Raw genomic sequence first — 20,604 nt, forward strand, 5'->3', positions numbered from 1 at the left:
CTTGGAGCCAGGCACCTAGACTAAGTTCCCAGGGTGACAAGTAGATAGAGACTCTATTGTCCTTGATGTCTGTATTTCAAAGAGATGACTCCCAGGCTGTAATTCTGACAAAAGGTTTATTTAGCTTTTCAAAACATTAACATACATATCAAATGGGCAGAAAAAGATATACAAATACCAGTTTTATCAAGGAAATGCTCTAAGAAAAGGGAAGGGGTGGAGAAAGGTCTTTTCCCCTTTGGCCACAGGAAAAAATCCATTAAGAAACCAAAAACCTTTGACTGTAGGTTCCCTAAGCCCCAGTTCCCACAGGGGTGTCTCAGATAATCCTTGACAGCAGCCAGTGTGTGCTGTGAGTTGCATCACAGGAAATGAACACTCAACCTGAGGAACCTGTTGTTTAATAGCAGCCTGGAAGCCAGCCTCAAAGTTGCTGCCAATGCAAACCTGCGAAATGCCAGGGAAAAGGGCATTCCCTTGCTTTCTTGTCATACCCAGCAAGATATACAGGAGCACAAGAGATCCATGGAAGTGTCTTCCAACTCCACTGGGAGAAAAAAGAAAAGAAGAAAGAAAACCCGGGCAACATCCAACCCAGCATCCCACGTGACATCATCAATCTTTGCAATGTGTTACAGTCACATTATCTGTAACAGCCAGGGCCATGGGAGTGACAGCAGAATTCCATTGGCAGTAATCTCCAGTGACTCTGCTGCTCTTGCTGGGTTATTTCACTGGCCATACAAGGCTGTTGTATTGACACATTATATAATCACACCTGCCACCTTTTAGTCTTAATCAAGGCTGTGACTTCCCTTTGTCCTCTGGGAATTCTCTGTTGTTTCTGTTAGACCACCTGGGAGAGGTCACTGAGATGGATTGGGAAGTGATTTGCATGCCCTGCTACCATGTCTCCACATAAGTCAGTCATGAAATAGGAGAACCCCTTTTGCATTTTATTAGCATTCATACAACAAGCATTTAAAACACCATACCAGTGATATATTCAGCCATGGAAGCTGCAATGACAGTACATTGAATTGGCCCAACCCCTCTCCAAATGTGGCTTAAGTGCTTTTCCTTATTAATCCCTGCTGAAACCCTGTCAGCTGAATTTGACTGCTCCCGCACCTCCTTGAGATCAGGTAGGATGGGCACTCATTAGGCACCTGTATCCAATATAGCCTTAAAAAGTCTGAGGTTCTCCATTCCCTGAAGTTCTCCAGCATTCTCAAAGGATGTATATGTGGCTTTTGGTCGCTCTTGGGAACAGGGAACCCTCTGTCCCGCCCCTAATCATTTCTTCAAAGCAGTTGATTTCAAGGTAGAGGGGGAGGGAGGGATGAGGCATGGAGTGAGAGTCTGGCTCCATTCCAGCAAGGAAATGTTTCCATTGGTTTTTGGTTTTGAACAGTATGGCCAGGTGCCCAGGGTTCAACCAAATAAACATCTCATGTTTTCAGTATGCTCAGAGCTCTGTATCAGGCGGCAGGGTTCTCGTGAATGATGCCATCTATTTCAACTTTAGGGATGCCTCAATTCTGCAGCCAGCCACATTGCTCTCCAGTTGTGCCCATTGGCTAACTCAGGCTTTGCAGCACAATAGCAACTTTTTCTTTGTAAGATGTCCACTTAAATTCAGAGGGATTGAGAAAAAATGAAAAAAAAAATTCAGACAAGAAAAACAATGCAGAATATATTTTCTGACCATTATGGAATTAAATTAGAAATGAGCAATAAAAAGGCATCAAAAGAAAATGGCCACCCTGACTGGTGTGGCTGAGAGCGTTGGGCATCATCCCACAAACCAAAAGGTCACCAGTTTGATTCCCAGCCAGGTCACATGACTCGGTTGCGGGCCAGGTCCCTGCTTGGGGGTGGGGTGTGAGGGGCAACCAATTGATGTTTCTCTCCCTCTCTTCCTCTCTCTCTAAAAATAAATAAACAAAATCTTTTTTTTAAAAAAAGAGAAAATGGCCATATTTTTTAAAGTAAATGAGAGCAACAGTTGAGGGATCTATGTGAAGTGGGGTTTTATTTTTTTAAGTTTTTTAATATTTTATTTTTAGTACATTTTATTATTGCATTTGTCCCAATTTTGCCCCTTTGCCCCCTCTGCCTGGTACACCCCCATTTCCTCCAGCAATCCCCCCTTTAGTTCATGTCCATGGGTCATGCACATAAGTTCTTTGGCTTCTCCATTTCATTTCCTATACTATTCTTAACCTCCCCCTGTCTATTTTGTACCTACCAATTATGCTTTTTAATCCCTGCACCTTTCCCCACATTCTCCTCCTTCTCCCAGCTGATAAACCTCCATGTGGTCTCCATTTCTGTGATTTTGTTCCTGTTCTAGTTGTTTGTTTTTGTTTTTGCCTTTTTTTAGGTTCAGTTGTTGGTAGTTGTGAGTTTGCCATTTTACTGTTCATAGTTTTGATCTTCTCTTTCTTAAAAGTCCCTTTAACATTTTATGGAATAATGGTATGGTGATGGCGAGCTCCTTTAGCTTTACCTTGTCCAGAAAGCTCTTTATCTGTCCTTCTATTCTAAATGATAGCTTTGCAGGGTAGAGTAATCTTGGGTGGAGGTCCTTGCCTTGTATGACTTTGAATACTTCTTGCCAGTCCCTTCTTAAAAAAAAAAAAGATTTTATTTATTAATTTCTAGACAGAGGGGGAGGGAGGGAGAAAGAGAGGGAGAGAAACATCAATGTGTGGTTGCCTCTCATGCTCCCCCTACTGGGAACCTGGCCCACAACCCAGGCATGTGCCCTGACTGAGAATTGAACCAGCCGCCCTTTGGTTTGCAGGCCAGCACTCAGTCCATTGAGCCACACAAGCTAAAGCATTGCCAGTCCCTTCTTGCCTACGAAGTTTCTTTTGAGAAATCAGCTGATAGTTTTATGGGTACTGCTTTGTAGGTAACTCTCTTCTTTCCTCTTGCTGCTTTTAAGATTCTCTCTTTATCTTTAACCTTTGGAATTTTAATCATGATGTGTCTTGATGTGGTCCTCTTTGGGTCCAACTTGTTTGGGACTCTCTGTGCTTCCAGGACTTGTATGTCTATTTCCTTCACCAAATTAAGGAAGTTTTCTTTCATTACTTTTTCAAATAAGTTTTCAATTTCTTGCTCTTTCTTTTCTCCTTCTGGCATCCCTATGATTCAGATGTTGGTATGTTTGCAGGTGTCCCAGAGTCTTCTTATACTATCCTCATTCTTTTGAATTCTTATTTCTTCTTTCTGTTCTGATTGAATGATTGTTTCTTCCTTATGTCCCAAATGGTTGATTTGAATCCCAGATTCCTTCCCTTTACTATTGGTTCCCTGTAGAATCTACAGTGTAAATTTTTCTTTATTTCACTTATTGTAACCTTCATTTCTTCCACTATGTTGTTGCCATACTCAGTGAGTTTTTTGAACATCCTGATCACCAGTGTTTTGAACTCTGCATCTGATAGGTTGGCTTTCTCCATTTTGTTTAGTTCTCTTTCTGGGGTTTTGTTCTCTTCTTTCATTCAGTTCATATTTCTTTGTCTCCTCAATTTGGCAGCCTCCTTGTATTTGTTTCTGTGTATTAGGGAGAGCTGCTTTGATTCACTGTAAAAGGCACCTGTAAATTGTGTGGAGCAGAACCTTAGGTAATCGCCAGGGTGGGGCAACTCGCTTCATTGCTTTGTGGCTCTGTACTGGGGGAGGGCTAGGAGAGGGAACTGTGCTGCTGCCTGGCTTCTTGGGGTTTGCCTAGCACTCACCCTGTTCCCAGTCATTTCACTCCTCTTATGTGACTTGTGCCCTTCCAGCTTTGACTCTGGTATTGAATCCCCGAGCGGGTTGGTTTGCATACATTTTAAGACCATGCAGGCCCTTTAAGCAAAGTTTGCTGAAAATCTAGCAGTTTCTTTCACCATCCCAACCCTCACTGGTTTTTACAGCCAGAAGTTATGGGGATATATCTTCCTGACCCTGGAACCCTGGACTGTGCAGTCTGGCCTGGGGCTGGGATCACTCACTCCCAAAGTATCCTTCCCAAGTTTTACTCACCACATGTGAATGTGGGACTGCCTATGCCCATTCTTCCCTGATCACCTTTCCACACCACATCATGTCTCCTTGCCTCTGTGCCCTGTCTCCATGTCTCTACCCCTCCTACCTGTCTGGTTGATTATGGCTTCTTTAAAGACTTGGTTGTCAGATTTCCATACAGTTTAATATTCTGACAGTTCTGGGTGTTATTTGTTTTGAACTTTAGTTTCAATTCTTTTTGTGGTTATGTGAGGAGGCAAAGTGTGCCTATCTATGCATCCATCTTGACTGGAAGTCCCTATGTGAAGTTTTAAACAACGTATATACATACCTCCTCCTAAAAGTTATACAACACAAATTTTTAATTAAAATGAGCAACATGATAGGATCAGGGCCAAATTATGTACAAAATTATTCTTTTAAAAAATGAAAGACTAAATTTATACACAATGAATAGCAAGATTTTATGATTTGATGTTTGTACTTTACACAACATTATGTATAATTAAGTATTTAATAAATATGTGGTATGGTATATTGTGGTGAAAAAAAATCATTAAAAACTCTTTCTTATCTATGTTCTCCCCATCCCCCAGTGCTGACCATATCAGCTTGAACAGGATTGTGTTGTTACAGGTCTCAGTGTCATTTGAGGATGTGACTGTGGACTTCAGCAGAGAAGAGTGGCAGCAACTGGACTCTACTCAGAGGCGCCTGTACCAGGAGGTGACACTGGAGAACTACAGTCACCTGCTCTCAGTGGGTAAGCACAGTCACCGTCTTCATCTGTGAGGAACCTTTTATGGGTAAAATTTTGTCCCCTAAATAAAATATGTTGAAATCATATCCCCTAGTACCTCAGAATGTGACCTTATTTGGAAATAGAGTCTTTATAGAAGTAATCAAGCTAAAATGAGGTTATTAGGGCAGGTCCTAATCCAGTATGACTGGTGTCTTTATGAAAAAGAGAAATCTAAACACAGACAGACACACCCAGAGAGAAGACAGTGTGAAGACATACAGGGAAAAGATGGCCATTTGAGTGGAGAGATGTATCTATAACCCAAGAAATGACTGAAACCACTAGAAGCCAGGAGAGAGGGATGAAACAGTTGCTTTCCTAATACTTTCAAAAAGAGTATGGCCCTGCTGACACTTTTATTTTGGACTCCTGGTCTCCATAACTGTGAGACAATAAATTTCTGTTGTTTTGAGTCACCCAGTTTGTGGTACTTTGTTAGAGCCATCCAAAAAAAAAAAAAAAAAAAAAAAAAAAAAAAAACAAATACCGATTTTTGTACTGGGAAATGGGGTGCTACTACAACAAATACCTAGGAAAACATGGAAGTGACTTTGGAATTGGGCAGTGGACAGAGTGAAAAGGTTTTGAGGCGCTTGATAGAAAAAGCCTACTCTGGCTGGTGTAGCTCCATGGACTAAGTGTGGGCCTGAAAACCAAAGGGTTACTGGTTCAATTCCCAGTTGGGGCACATGTCTGGGTTGCAGGCCAGGTACCTGGTAGTGGGCATGCGAGAGGCAACCACACATTGGTGTTACCCTGCCTCTCTTTCTCCCTCCCTTCCCCTCTAAAAAGAAATAAATAAAATCTTTAAAAGAAAAAAACAAAAAGCCTAGATTTCCTTGAAGAGACTTGGTAGAAATATGAGTGTTTTTATGCCAGTACCAGGCTGTTTTGATTACAGTGGCCCTGTAATACAGTTTGGTATCAGGTGTTGTGATCCCTCCTATTTTGCTCTTTCTCAAAATTGCAGCAGCTATTCGGGGTCGTTTTTGGTTCCATATAAATTTTTGAAGTGTTTGTTCTATATCTGTGAAATATGCCATTGGTACTTTAATAGGTATTACATTGAATCTGTAAATTGCTTTGGGTAGTATGGACATTTTTATGGTGCCTATCAGTAAATGAATGGATCAAAAAACTATGGTACATTTACACAATGGAATTCTGTGCAGCAGAAAGAAAGGAGCTCCTACCCTTTGCAACAGCATGGATGCAACTGGAAACCATTAGGCTAAGCGAAACAAGCCAGGCAGTGAAAGACAAATACCATATGATCTCACTTTTAACAGGAACCTAATCAACAAAACAAACAAACAAGCAAAATATAACCAAAGACACTGAAATTGAGAACAGTCTGACAGTGACCAGAGGGGAGAGGGGAGGGAATTTCAGGGGAAAAGGGGAAGGGTTTACAGGAACAAGTATAAAGGACACATGGACAATAACAAGGGGAGGTGGAACGGAAGGGAGGGGGGAGGGCTGGGGGGTGGGCTGGGATGGGGGTAAAAGGCAGAAAACTGTACTTGAACAATTAAAATTAAAAAGAAAGAAATATGAATGTTAAAGGTGGTTTTGGTGAGGTCTTGGATGGAAATGAGGAACATATTGGGAACTGAAGGAAAGGCAATCCTTATTATAATGTAGCAGGTAATTTGGCTGACTTGTGTTCTCTTGAGTGGAAAGTAGAACTGGTAAGCAATGAACTTGGATATTTTGCTAAGGAGATTTCTGAGGAAAGTATAAAGGCATGGTGTGGTTTCTCCTTACAACTTAGAGTAAAATGCTGAAAGAAATTTGAAGAAGGAGTTTTTAGTAAAAAGGAACTAGAACGCGAAGATTTAGAAAATTCTCTGCCTGTTCATATTGCAAAAAATGAGAGGGTGTACTCTGAAAAGAACACCAAGTCTGTGGCTGGACAAACAGTTGCTAAAGATTGGTGTATGACTTGTGGATCCAGTCAGTCTGAAGAGGACAGGCAGGAAAAAATGAAGGAAAGCTGTTGGATTTATGGGATTTCAAAGACAGGAAACAGGCTGGTGAAGCTATTTGGCTGTGAATATGTGTTGAACTCCAAGAAAAGGTGTGTATGACCCCAAGAATGGTTCAGAAGCCAGCAGGGATATCACTGCCACCACAGGCCCAGAAGGCACAGGCCAGGAAAATGCAAGGAGAATGCACTGTCATCTCTTTAGTTCCAGAAGGTCAGTCACCCACTTGGTTTCAGGACTGAGGGGGCTGCACTACCCCCTAGGGCTGAAGGTCAGCACATCTGATTTGAAGTCACACCTCTCAACAGTTACATGCTTTCTTCAAAGTTTTTTTCAACTTTCCCTTATGGTACTTTTTGACTATTAATTTCACGCCGATATTTAGCCTTACATGGAATTTACCACTGACTTTAGGCTGCATTCTCAAGCAACACAACTCTGAGAAGACCAAGGGTCAGTGGTTCAGTGGCTGCTACTGACCTCACACCACCCACAGGTCCTCAGTCAGAAAGACCTGGGTTCACTACAAGTGACAGGAGAAAGTATGTCTTCTATATCCCATATTTCCTGTGTCCCACTACAGGGCAAAGATTCAATTCAGTCAGTACAGGGCTCTTCCGTGTCCACTCACTATTACTGAGGGAATCCTTGGTAAGCTTCTTTTCCTCCTTTGACTAATATGCTTAAATTCAGTGAGTGAATACATTGAGACTCAGTAGCAAGCGAAAAGCTGTTTCTTAAAAAGAAACCAGTTATCCACAGAGGATGGCAGGACTTTGCTCCAATACCTCTGAGGCAAGACAGTAAAGATATATAGTTGGACTTGCTTGTATATACCTTGTTTATAGCACAGTCACCCTGGCAAAAGGCAAACTGCTTCTAGTGGTCTTTACTAATAAGTATGGCAAAAAAAAAGTGTTTACCAGATCAGTAGTTACATACCAGACACCAAGGAATGTGTTAATTTGCTCACAATAAAACCACTTCTGGTACAGCAGCTATAGTTGGAATCACAACCTGCTTAAGCTTCTGATGATCCACTGTCATTCTCCAAGATCCATTTATCTTTTGCACAAGCTAAATAGACTAGTTCAATGGGGATATTGTAGGAATAATCACCCCTGCCTCCTTTAAGTCCTTGATGGTGGCACTATCTCTGCAATTCCACTTGGCCTGTCTTACCATAGTAGCCCTCACTCAACAGATCAGGGAACCAGTGTGAGGATTTTGCCAGTTGCTGAGTATGTCTATTCCAATTATGCATTCCTGAACTGAGGAAGTAACCACAGGGTGGATTTGGGGACCCACTGGGACCACTGTGAGACAGACCTGAGCCAAAACTCCAGCATCACTTCACTTTCATAAGCCCCTGCTCTGTCTGGTGGGCCACGGTGACCTTTTGGGTCTCCTGGAATCAGTGTCATGTTCAGAGCCAGTGTCCAGTAATTTCTGAAAAGTCTCATTATTTCCTTTTCTTCAGTGCATAATCACCCTGGTAAAAGGCTGTAGGTTCCTTCAAGGAGGCTGGGAGAAAGGTTAGTAGTATATCTTTTTGGCAGTATAGTGGGGTCCTTCCTCAAGGGATCGGGTCTTCCCTTAATTCAGAGGTTTCTCTGTCTAAACTGGTTCGTCTGATAATTGACTGAGGATTCAGTACTCTGTTTTTATGTTTCAAATTAGATTTCTGTTCATTTGACCTAGAACACTTCTCCTTATACAGATGAAGTAGGGATTGAGGAGATTGCCCATCTGTCTGTTTCAGGGACATCATGACTAAGTAGCCAACAACAATAGGTCTCTGCAAATCAGACTATGCTTAATACTGGTGTGACCCTGCTGTCCATTACAGCAATCACATCCACCTTGCACTTGGCAGTTAAGTGCATCCACTTGGCCCCTGACAGCCCTGGATCCAATTACCCCCATTACATTTAGGTTTTGCAATTCACTGGTCACAGTTCCTACTGTAATTTCTGACCTACAGAGAAGAGCATTCACAGAGTTCTTCAAGGACATGGTGGGGGTCTCCCCTCACAAATTTATTTCTCACAGTCGTGATGACATGTGTTCTTTGGACATTCCAGTGTGGGTGAGCAGATCTTACATGATAAATCCACTTTAACATTCCATTTTCCCTAAGCCATTTTCCCTACTGTATAATGATATCTCTTTATACAGTATACCAAAGAATTTCTGGTATTTCAACTGCATTTAATATGGACCATTTTTTGGTCTGTGTTTTAGTCAACCAACCAAACTGTTCAAGCCCTGTTTAACCCTTCAAGTGGAAATATTAAATTCCAAATCTTAGTGTGACCATATCAATAAATTCAGCCCGATCCAACTTTGTTTCTTCCATTACACCACACTCTTAATATCCATTTCCACACATATTTCCCAGATTTCTGTCTGTATAAATGGAACAAATCATGTAGTTCATTTGGTGTGTAGTGCACCTCCTCATGGGTCACACCTCACCCCTTGGAGCCTGATGACACTTGAGTCTAGTTACAGGTATAAAAACAAAGAGGGGTTTAGGGGTGGGTGCTGAGGGGAATCAGCAGTGCATTCCGAGGCAACTGTCTCAGGGGAGGCCATTGCAATCTCCTCAGGCAAAGTAAGAGTAATCTGCTCAGTCAGGAGTGGAAAAGCTGGTTGTGCTGGCAAAGAAGATTCATCAGAATTTAAAGGTTCCATGTCCTCATATGGTCACATTCAACTTTCAGGATCCCATTCCTTCTCAGTCAGTGCCTTCACTTTAATAGCAGACACCTGCCAAGTTGGGAATCCAATTTGGGTTGTAATTTAGCCACTCTCAGGATGACACTCAGGTTTGGTTTTCAGTAATCTCAGCCCTGAAGCTACAGAAGCTAAAATTTTCTTTCAGGACAGAAATAGAAATTTTTAGGTCATTTATGCAGTGTTTGAACTGGGAAATCAAATCTCTGAGCTCATCCTTTTCTTTTCCCACTTTGTCCAGAGATATTAGAAGCAATGAGCCAACCTTATTATACTTGTCTGACAGAAATTTTTAAGGTATTAAATGTGTGGTCATCCAGGATCTTGCCTTTTATAATCACTTATTTAGGAGTATCCAATGGTGATATTTTTGTATATCTCTATTGCTGCATCATGCCACAGACTGTCAGTGCCCTCTCTAATACTGGAAATAGTCATTAGTGCCTTGAAATACAATCAGAATAGGAAACCAATTCTAGAAGCCCTGTAACCAATTCAGAAAATGCATCCTTAAGATTCAAGGTTCTGTTCCCCTAAAACTACTCTTGGTACCAAAACCTGTATTAGTGTTCTCCAGAGAAATAGAACCAACAGTGTGTATGTGTGTGTATGTGTACACATACACACACATACACACACAGAATACTCATATATGTAGGGGGGATTTATTTCAAGGAATTGGCTCATTCAATTGTGGGGACTGTAAGTCTGAAATTTATAGGGCAGACCAGCAGGCTGGAAATTCAGGTGAGAGTTGTTTGCAATCTTGATTTGGAAATCTGCAGAACAAGCCAGCAGACTGCAAACTGAGGCAAGGTTTCTATGTTGTGGCCCTGAGGCAGAATTCCTTATTCCCTTTGCCCTCAACAAGCACCCCAGCAGCTTGTGGTTCTTTACCCGTTGGAGTCACCCAAATCTTCATTTCTGAAGAGTCTGGGCCATTTAGTAGTCCTGCCTGAATTGGATTGTTGTAATTTTTCATTTACTTTCATTACAGGGCATGGTAGTATGCCCTAAGGGCTTGCTTGCATTCCAGACATACTTTTCCTTATCTCCATTATGCAGTAGCAGTCCAGTTTCTCCTAGGTAGACACATTCAATCACCCTAGCCAGCACAGTAATTCCCTTATTGCCTGTTGATTAAGAGGCATGAGGAGCCCAAAATGTCCCTAACTTCCAGTTTTGTGTAGTCATTGTTGAATCTCCTGGTGGATGGAGCATTCCTCTCTTTAGAACTAAGACCTCGGGGACTTCCGGCAAGAGGGAGGAATAGGTGGACACACCGTACCTCCTCGCACAACCAAGATTAGAACAACAATAATTTACAGACAGAATAACACTCAGAACTGACAGAGGATTTATCTGAATGGAAGTCGGACAGCCAAGAAGTTGAAGTAGACCCATACATCCAGACTGGTAGGAGATGACGAGCCAGGCAGGCGCGGGGCTGGCACGGGTCAGCGGTGCACGGAGGTCGGGGAAAATTTGGCGCGAAATCAGCGCGACAGCCATCCAGGGCGCAAGAACACAGCGGTGATCCCTGAGTACACAAGCTGCGGCTGGCGGACCCAGTGAGGCAGCGATTGTGGACCAGAGCAGAGCTCACAGCCCAGAATCCCAGAGAAGGGTCTGAGCCCAGGAGAATGGAACTACCGCCATTGTTCCCTCCCGCCCCCACCCCCACATATAACGTCACAATCTAGTGACTGGGGTGCCCAGCCCCAGTGAACACCTAAGGCTCCGCCCCCCACCATAACAAGAGCGACCAGACCGGAAAAAAAAAAAAAGGAGGAGAGATAGGGAAAGACATAAGATATGTTTCCAACAGAACAGATCAGTCCCCCAGGACTCATCCTTTTGAGCGACCAAGAAATAGCCAATCTATCAGATGCACAGTTCAAAACACTGGTGATCAGAAAGCTCACGGAATTGGTTGATTTTGGGCGCAATTTAGATGAAAGGATGCAGGTTACCATAAAAGAGATGCAGGAAGATATACGGAGGAGAGCCAATAGTGAAGGGAAGGAATCTGAGTCTCAAAACAATACAGTGGACCAGAAGGAAGATAGACTCAACCAAGCAGGAAAGCATGATGAAATAAGAATTCAAAAAAACGAGGAAAAGCTTAAGAGCATCCAGGACACCTTTAAACGTTCCAACATCCGAATTATAGGGGTACCAGAATGGGAAGGAGAAAAGCAACAGATTGAGCACGTATTTGAACAAATAATAAAGGAGAACTTCCCCAATCTGGCAAAGGGAACAGTCTTCCAAGAAATCCAAGAAGCTCAGAGAGCCCCAAAGAAGTTGGACCCAAGAAGAAACACACCAAGGCACATCATAATTACATTAGCCAAGGTAAAAATGAAGGAGAGAAGCCTAGAAGCAGCAAGAGATAAGGGGACAGTCACCTACAAAGGAGTTCCCATCAGACTGTCAGCTGATTTCTCCAAAGAGATCTTACAGGCAAGAAGGAGCTGGAAAGAAATATTCCAAGTCATGAAAGACAAGGACCTACATCCCAGATTGCTCTATCCAGCAAAGCTGTCATTTAGAATGGAAGGGCAGATAAAGTGCTTTTCAGATAAGGTCAAGTTAAAGGAGTTCATCATCACCAAGCCCTTATTTTATGAAATGCTAAAGGGACTTACCTAAGAAAAGAAGATAAAGAAAAGACATGTATAGTAAAAGGACAGCAAACTCACAATTATGAACAACCACACCTAAAGCAAAACCAAAAGAAACTAAGTAAACAACTAGAACAGGAACAGAACCACAGAAATGGAGGGCACATGCAGGGCTAGCAGCAGGGGGGTGGGAGGAGGAGAGAGGGGGAAAAGGTATAGAGAATAAGTAGCATAGAATGTAGGTTGAAAATAGATAGGGGGAGGGCAAGAATAGTACGGGAAATGTAGAAGCTAAAGAACTCATAAGTATGATACATGGACATGAACTAAAGGGGGGGAACGGGGGTGGGAGAGGGGGTACAGGGCAGAGTGGAGAGAAGGGGGGAAATGGGACAACTGTAATAGCATAATCAATAAAATATATTTTTAAAAAATACCTATAAAGCAAAAAAAAAAAAACAAAAAAACAAAAAACTAAGACCTCTAGACTAGCAGAGCATAAAGTCAAGGGAACAGGAAGCAAACATTTTGCTAGTGAACCACTAGGGGTAATAGTGAATGCTGCCATTCCTGGCCCAGGGCCAAGGGGGTGGTACAGCTACCCCAGTGGACTTAAAGGACAGAGCACTGAGCCAATGAGAATTATTCTCAAGCCTTTAAAGTTGAATGGAATTTGCCCTGATACATTTCAGACTTGTGTGGGACCTGCAGTCCCCCCCTCTTTTTTTTTTTTTCATTTCAATTTCTCCCTTTGGAAAGGAAATATCTACCCCATGCCTGACCCTCCATTGACTTTTGGAAGCAGATAACTTGTCAGCTTCCACAGGTTCTTATGTAGGGTAATTTTGTTCCAAGATGACTCACATTCAAGTCTCACTCATAACTGATTTGGGTGACTTAGATAACATTTGAGACTTTGAGTTGATGATCTTTAGATTCAGTTTTGGACTTAAGACTTTTGGGGATATCAGGATGGTGTTAGTATATTTTGAACATAGGAAGGATATTAATTTTGGGGGGTCAGAGTGCAAGCTCTAATGGGATGTGTACCCCAAAAAGATATATGGAAGACTTAACCCCCCAATACCTCAGAATGTGGCCTTATTTGGAAATAGGGTCTTTATAGAGGTAATCAGATTAATATGAGGTCATGGCGATGGGCTCTAATCTGACTGATGTCCTTATAAAAAGGGATATTTGGGCATAGAAATAGATATGTATAGAAGGAAGATGATGAGGAAACACACAGGGAGGAGACAGCCATCTGATGGCCAGAGTGATGCATTTACAACCCATGGAACACTAAACACCAGCAGCTAGAAGATGCAAGGAAGGACTCCCTTGTGTCCTCCAGAGAGAACATGACCCTGCTAACATCCTGATTTCAGAATTCTAGCCTTCAGAAATATGAGATAAGAGGTTCCTGTGGATTTAAATCAGCCAGTTATTGGTACTTTGTTATAGCAGCCCTAGGAAACTAAGACAGAATGTCAGTGAGGGTATTTCCATTCTCAGCTGCTGAGTGCTCTGGGACATCTTAAGTGTGTGATGATGTTGTCCTTGATTGGTCTGAGATTCTTCACTCCCTTTCACCTCTGTGATTATTACTCTTTTCCCAATGAAATGTGGTTATTTTTCTAAAGAACAAATGGAAAGCAATTAGCTGGACCCAGTTCTCTATTATGTCCTATTAACAGGGTATGGAGTTCCCAAACCAGAGGTCATCTTCAAGTTGGAACAAGGAGAGGATCCATGGATGTTGGAGGGGGAAACCCCATATGAAAGCTGTTCAGGTGAGTGTGGCCCAGACAGAAGGGAGACATAGAAATACTTCTTTTTCTGAGAGGCTAGTCCCTTTAAAATGCTGTTATTGCTGCTTTTCTTGAAGGTTTAAACTTTAGAAACTGCTTGAGAATAACATTGGCCTCTCAGGTACCAAATTGCTCTCTCCTTTTATTTTCTTTACTGTTACCAACTGTCTTCTTTGCTTGGCTTTCCTCTGGGAGAATTACTGCAATTCCTCTTCTTTGGATCATATGCCAGCCTTCTTCACTATGGATGTTGCTTTATTGGATATTTTCTTCTTCTATCACATTTTTATGCTTCATTACTTAACCCCAACCCCAGAGTCTTAGAGTCTTATCATATATTGTACATTCAGGTTTTAATGAATTTGCCTTCTTTGAAAATCAGTTGGTTGCCTCACTCCTGTTTTTCCTAGTATCCTTTTTACTTTCTTCCTTTCATTTTTGTTCTTCTCATTCTAAGATAGCAATAAACTGTCACCTACAACCAGCCTAACCTCCTTCTCTTGTACATATTACCTTCAGATTCCTTACTCCTCTCCACCCCCTATCTCCATGCCACTCTCCCATCTTCCAACTTTGTGAGCACTGTCACGTTGCACTTTTTCTTTTAAAATCAACTTTATCAAGGTATAACTTACACACAGTAAAGTGTATCCATTTCACATGTACAGTTTGACAAGGTATACACTGGTATAACTGCCACCCTAGTCATGCTATGTAACATTCTATCACACAGAAATGCTTCCTGCCCTGGCTGGCGTAGCTCAGTGGATTGAGCGCGGGCTGGGAAACAAAGTGTCCCAGGTTCAATTCCCAGCCAGGGTACATTCCTGGGTTGCAGGCGATAACCCCCAGCAACTGTACACTGATGTTTCTCTCTCTCTCTCTCTCTCTCTCTCTCTCGATCTCCCTCCCTTCCCTCTCTAAAAATAAATAAATGAAATCTTAAAAAAAAAAGAAATGCTTCCTCATGCCCCTTGTAGTCAATGCCTACCACCATTTTGGCCCCAGGCAACTATGAACATTTTTTGTCACTATAGATTGTATTTGTCTTTATTAATGTTTTATATCTGTGAAATCATACTGTCTGTACTCTTTTTTTTTCTTTTTTTTTACTTTCTTTTTTTAAAATTTTAATCATTGTTCAAGTACAGTTTTCTCCCCCCTACTCCCATTCCAGCCCACCAACCCAACCCTCCCCCCTTCCCCCCCCATTACCCCCCAACCCTAGTTTTCGTTCATGTGTCCTCCAAATTTGTTCCTGTAAACCCTACCCATTCCCCCCTGAAATTCCCTCTTCTCTCCCCTCTGGTCACTGTCAGACTATCCCCTATTTCAGTGTCTTTGGTTATATTTTGCTAGTTTTTTTGTTTTGTTGTTTAGATTCCTGTTAAAGGTGATATCATGTGGTATTTGTCTTTCACTGCCTGGCTTGTTTCGCTTAGCATAATGCTTTCCAGCTCCATCCATGCTGTTGCAAAGGGTAGGAGATCCTTCTTTCTTTCTGCTGCATAGAATTCCATTGTGTAAATGTACCATAGTTTTTTGATCCATTCATTTACTGATGGGCATCTAGGTTGCTTCCAGCACCTAGCTATTGTAAATTGTGCTGCTATGAACATCAGGGTGCAAATGTTCTTTTGCATTGGTGTTTCAGTGTTCTTAGGGTATAGTCCCAGCAGTGGAATTGCCAGGTCAAAAGGCAGATCCATTTTTAGTTTTCTGAGGAAGTTCCATACTGCTTTCCATAGTGGTTGTAACAGTCTGCAGTCCCACCAACAGTGCACTAGGGACCCCCTTTCTCCACAGCCTCTCCAACACTTGTTGTTTGTTGCTTTGTTTATGATGGCCATTCTGACTGGTGTGAAGTGGTATCTCATTGTGGTTTTAATCTCCATCTCTCTGATGGCTAGCGATATTGAGCATCGTTTCATGTGTCTTTGGATTTTCTGTATGTCCTCCTTGGAGAAGTATCTGTTCAAGTCCTTTGCCCATTTTTTAATTGGGTTACTTGTCTTCTTAGAGTGGAGTCGTGTAAGTTCTTTATATATTTTGGAGATGAAACCCTTGTCTGAGGTATCATTGGCAAATATGTTTTCCCCTACAGTTGGTTCTCTTTTTATTTTGATACTGTTTTCTTTAGCTGTGCAAAAGCTTTTAATTTTGATGAGGTCCCATTTGTTTATTCTTTCCTTCATGTCCCTTGCTCTAGGGGACAAGTCAGTAAAAAAGTTTCTGCCTGAAATATCTGAGATTTTCCTACCTACGTTCTCTTCTAGGACTTTAATGGTGTCACATTTTATATTTAAGTCTTTTATCCATCTTGAATCTATTTTTGTATAAGGTGTAAGTTGGAGCTCGAGTTTCATTTTTTTGGACGTAGCTGTCCAGTTCTCCCAACACCAATTGTTGAAGAGGCTATTTTTATTCCATTTTATGTTGCTGCTTCCTTTGTCAAATATTAATTGACCGTAGAGGCTTGGGTTTATTTCTGGGCTCTCTGTTCTGTTCCATTGGTCCATGTGCCTGTTTTTATGCCAGTACCAGGCAGTTCTGATTACAGTGGCCTTGTAGTATAGTTTAGTGTCAGGTATTGTGATTCCTCCTACTTTACTCTTCTTTCTCAAAATTGCAGCAGCTATTTGGGGTCGTTTATGGTTCCATATAAATTGTTGAAGTGTTTGTTCTATGTCTGTGAAATATGCCATTGGTACTTTAATAGGTATTGCATTGAATGTGTAAATTGCTTTTGGTAGTATGGGCATTTTGATGATATTAATTCTTCCAATCCATGAACACGGTATATGTTTCCATTTGTTTGTGTCTTCCTTGATTTCTCTCCTCAGTGTTATGTAGTTTTCTGAATACAGGTCTTTTACCTCTTTGGTTAGGTTTATTCCTAGGCATTTTATTTTTCTTTTTGCTATTTCAAATGGGATTTTTTTTCTTGATTTCTGCTTCTGCTGTTTAATTGTTGGTGTACAGAAATGCCTTTGATTTCCGGATATTGACTTTGTATCCCGCTGTTTTGCCAAATTCATTTATTAGGTCAAGCAGTTTTTTGATGGAGTCTATGGGATTTTCTATGTACACTATCATGTCATCTGCAAACAGTGACAGTTTTGTTTCCTCCTTTCCGATTTGGATTCCTTTTATTTCCTTTTCTTGTCTGATTGCTAGAACTTCCAGGACTATATTGAATAGAAGTGGTGAAAGTGGACATCCTTGTCTTGTTCCTGTTCTTAGTGGAAAAGATTTTAATTTTTGCCCATTGAGTATGATGTTGGGTGTAGGTTTCTCATATATGGCCTTTATTATGTTGAGGAATGCTCCCTCTATTCCCACTTTACTGAGTGTTTTTATCATAAATGGGTGCTGCACCTTATCAAATGCTTTTTCTGCATCTATTGATATGATCATGTGGATTTTGTCTTTGCTTTTGCTTATGTGTTGTATTACCTTTACTGATTTGCAAATATTGTACCATCCTTGCATCCCTGGAATGAATCCCACTTGGTCATGGTGTATGATCTTCTTAATGTACTGTTGGATGCGGTTTGCCAGTATCTTGTTGAGGATTTTAGCGTCAATGTTCATCAGCAATATTGGCCTGAAGTTTTCTTTCTTTGTTGTGTCTTTATCTGGTTTTGGAATTAAGATGATGTTGGCCTCATAAAAAGAGTTTGGGAGTCTTCCATCTTTTTGGATTTTTTGAAATAGTCTGTGAAGGATAGATGTTAGTTCTTCCTTAAATGCTTTGTAGAATTCTCCTGTGAAACCATCTGGTCCAGGGCTTTTGTGTTTTGGGAGTTTTTTGATTACTGCTTCAATTTCTTTTGCTGTTATTGGTTTGTTCAGGCTTTCGGCTTCCATTTTATTGAGTTTTGGAAGATTATATTTTTATAAAAATTTGTCCATTTCATCTAGGTTTTCAAATTTCTTGGCATACAGCTCTTTGTAGTAATTTGTTACAATCCTTTGTATTTCTGTGGTATCTGTTGTAATCTCTCCTCTTGCATTTCTGATTGTGTTTATTTGGGTTTTCTCTCTTTTTTTTCTTGATGAGTCTGCTTAAAGGCTTGTCGATTTTGTTTATCTTTTCAAAGAACCAACTCTTGGATTCATTGATCTTTAGAATTGTGCTTTTAGTCTCTATGTCATTTAATTCTGCTCTGATCTTGGTTATTTCCTTCCTTCTGCTTGCTCTGGGCTGTCTTTGTTGTTGTTCCTCGAGTTCTTGTAGACGTAGGGTCAGGTTGTTTGTTTGAAATGTTTCTAACTTTTTTAGGTGGGCCTGTATCGCTATGAACTTCCCTCTCAGGACTGCCTTGGCTGTGTCCCATAAGTTTTGGGTTGTTGTGAGTTCGTTTTCATTTGTTTCCAAAAACCGTTTGATTTCTTCCCTAATATCATTCTTGACCCATTCATTGTTTAATAGCATGCTGTTTAATCTCCATGAACTTGAGTGTTTTGGGTTTTTTTCCTTGGGGTTGGTTTCTACTTTCAGTCCCTTGTGATTCGAGAAATTGCTTGGTATGATTTCAATTTTCTTGAAATTCTTGAGGCTTGTTTTGTGTCCTATCATGTGGTCAATCTTTGAAAATGTTCCATGTACATTTGAAAAAATGTGTATTTAGCTTCTTTTGGATGGAGGGTTCTGTAAATATCAGTAAAGCCCATTTCATCTAGGGTATTGTTCAATGCCACAATATCTTTGTTGATATTTTGTTTGGAAGATCTGTCCATTTTTGATAGTGGGGTGTTAAAATCCCCCGCAATAATTGTGTTGCTGTTCATATCTTTCTTGAAGTCCTCTAAGATTTTCTTTATGTATTTGGGTGCTCCTATGTTGGGTGCATATATATTTACAATATTTATGTCTTCTTGGTGAATTCTTCCCTTGAGTATTATGAAATGACCTTCTGGGTCTCTCTTTATCGTCCTTCTTTGGAAGTCTATTTTGTCAGATATGAGTATTGCTACCCCGGCTTTTTTTCCCTGCCCATTTGCTTGGAAAATTTGTTTCCAGCCCTTCACTTTCAACCCAACCTGAGGTGGGTCTCTTGTAGACAGCATATGTGTGGGTCATGTTTTCTTATCCAATCAGCTATTCTGTGTCTTTTGATTGGAGCATTTAATCCATTTACATTTAAGGTTATTATTGATAGGTACTTATTCATTGCCTTTTATGTACATGTGATCCTCTCTCACTCTCTCTTTTCCTTTCTTTCCTTAAAGCAGTCCCTTTAGCATCTCTTGCAGAGCTGGTTTAGTGGAGGTGTATTCTTTTAGACTTCTTTTGTCTGAGAAGCTTCTTATTTGGCTTTCTATCTTAATTGAGAGCCTTGCTGGGTAAAGTAGTCATGGCTGCAGGCCTCTGGTTCTCATTACTTGGATTATTTCTTGCCATTCTCTTCTGGCTTGGAGTATTTCCATTGAGAAGTCAGCTGTTAGCCTTGTTGGGGCTCCCTTGTATGTTACTCCCTGTTTCTCCCTTGCTGCCTTTAAGATTCTCTCTTTGTTTTGAAAGTTTGCCATTTTAATTATGATGTGTCTTGAGGTGGGCCTCTTTGGGTTCCTCTTGATTGGGACTCTCTGTGTTTCCTGGATTTGTGTGACCTTTTGTCTCATCAAATTAGGGAAGTTTTCCATCATCACTTTTTCAAATAGGTTTTCTATCTCTTGTTCTTCTTCTCCTTCTGGTATCCCTATTATACAGATATTATTACATTTCATATTGTCTTGCATTTCTCTTAATCCCTCTTCATTTTTTCTGAGCCCCTTTTCCTTTTCTTGCTCTTTCTGGGTGTTTTCTTCTACTTTGTCCTCTAGCTCGCTGATCCGATCTTCTGCTTCATCGATCCTGCTTTTCATTCCTTCTACTGTGTTCTTCAGTTCAGAAATTGTATTCTTCATTTCCTCTTGGCCCTTGTTGAGAGTTTCTATTTCCTTTTTTATGCTGATGTAGTTTTCATTGAGTTCATTGTAGCTTCCCTGTAGTTTCTCGTAGCTCATTGTGAGCTCATTGAGCTTCCTGACAATCACTGCTTTGAATTCAATATCTGATAGTTGAATTGCCTCTATTTCATTTAGCATTCTTTCTGAGGCTTCCTCCTTTCCTTTCATTTGGGGATTATTTCTTTGTCTTCCCATTATTTGTGAGACTCTTCTTGTTCGCCTCAGCTTCTTATATTGATCTGTTCTGGCTCTCTGGGTTTATGTTGTGAACTTCTTTAGTAGAATAGCAGTGAGTTTCAGTGGTCCTGTTTCCTTGATCTCCCAAGCTCACTGGTCTTGGGCTGTCGTTTAAGTTGGCTTTGTGTTTGCCTTTGGGTTTTGATTGTTGTTGAGAACTTCTTTGGTGGTTCCTTCCCACCAGCTGGTTAAATGAGGGTCACTCTGTCCACCACCTTCTGTATTTTGTTGTGCTGGTGAGGGCAGGTTGTGTTGAAGCTGGTTCTTCTGTGTGTACAAGGTTTAAAGAAATCTTGTTCAGTTGCTTGTATTGGGTACTGTCTCTACTGTTTAGTTGTATTTCCAGATAAGTCCTGGATTGAGGTTTGTGTGGTTACTACTCCCTCCTTCACCTTCTTCTGCTGTTATCTTTTAGTGGTTCC

At 41.1% G+C, this 20,604-nt stretch overlaps 1 protein-coding gene across 5 annotated transcripts in view; it reads left to right on the plus strand.

Moving 5' to 3' along the window:
* The window catches only part of ZNF81 (zinc finger protein 81), a 62,685-nt gene that overhangs the window by 32,991 nt on the left and 9,090 nt on the right, over positions 1-20,604 (plus strand). For 4 of the 5 annotated variants that reach the window (XM_036017129.1, XM_036017131.1, XM_036017130.1 and 1 more), the window contains exons 3-4: positions 4,660-4,786; positions 13,877-13,972. In XM_036017129.1, coding sequence (XP_035873022.1) covers positions 4,660-4,786; positions 13,877-13,972 — 223 coding nt within the window. Of the gene's footprint in view, positions 1-4,657; positions 4,787-13,876; positions 13,973-20,604 lie in introns of those variants that run through there. The other variant, XM_036017133.1, reaches the window with a different exon arrangement.

Source organism: Phyllostomus discolor, chromosome X, assembly GCF_004126475.2.
Source record: "Phyllostomus discolor isolate MPI-MPIP mPhyDis1 chromosome X, mPhyDis1.pri.v3, whole genome shotgun sequence".
Taxonomy (NCBI): domain Eukaryota; kingdom Metazoa; phylum Chordata; class Mammalia; order Chiroptera; family Phyllostomidae; genus Phyllostomus; species Phyllostomus discolor.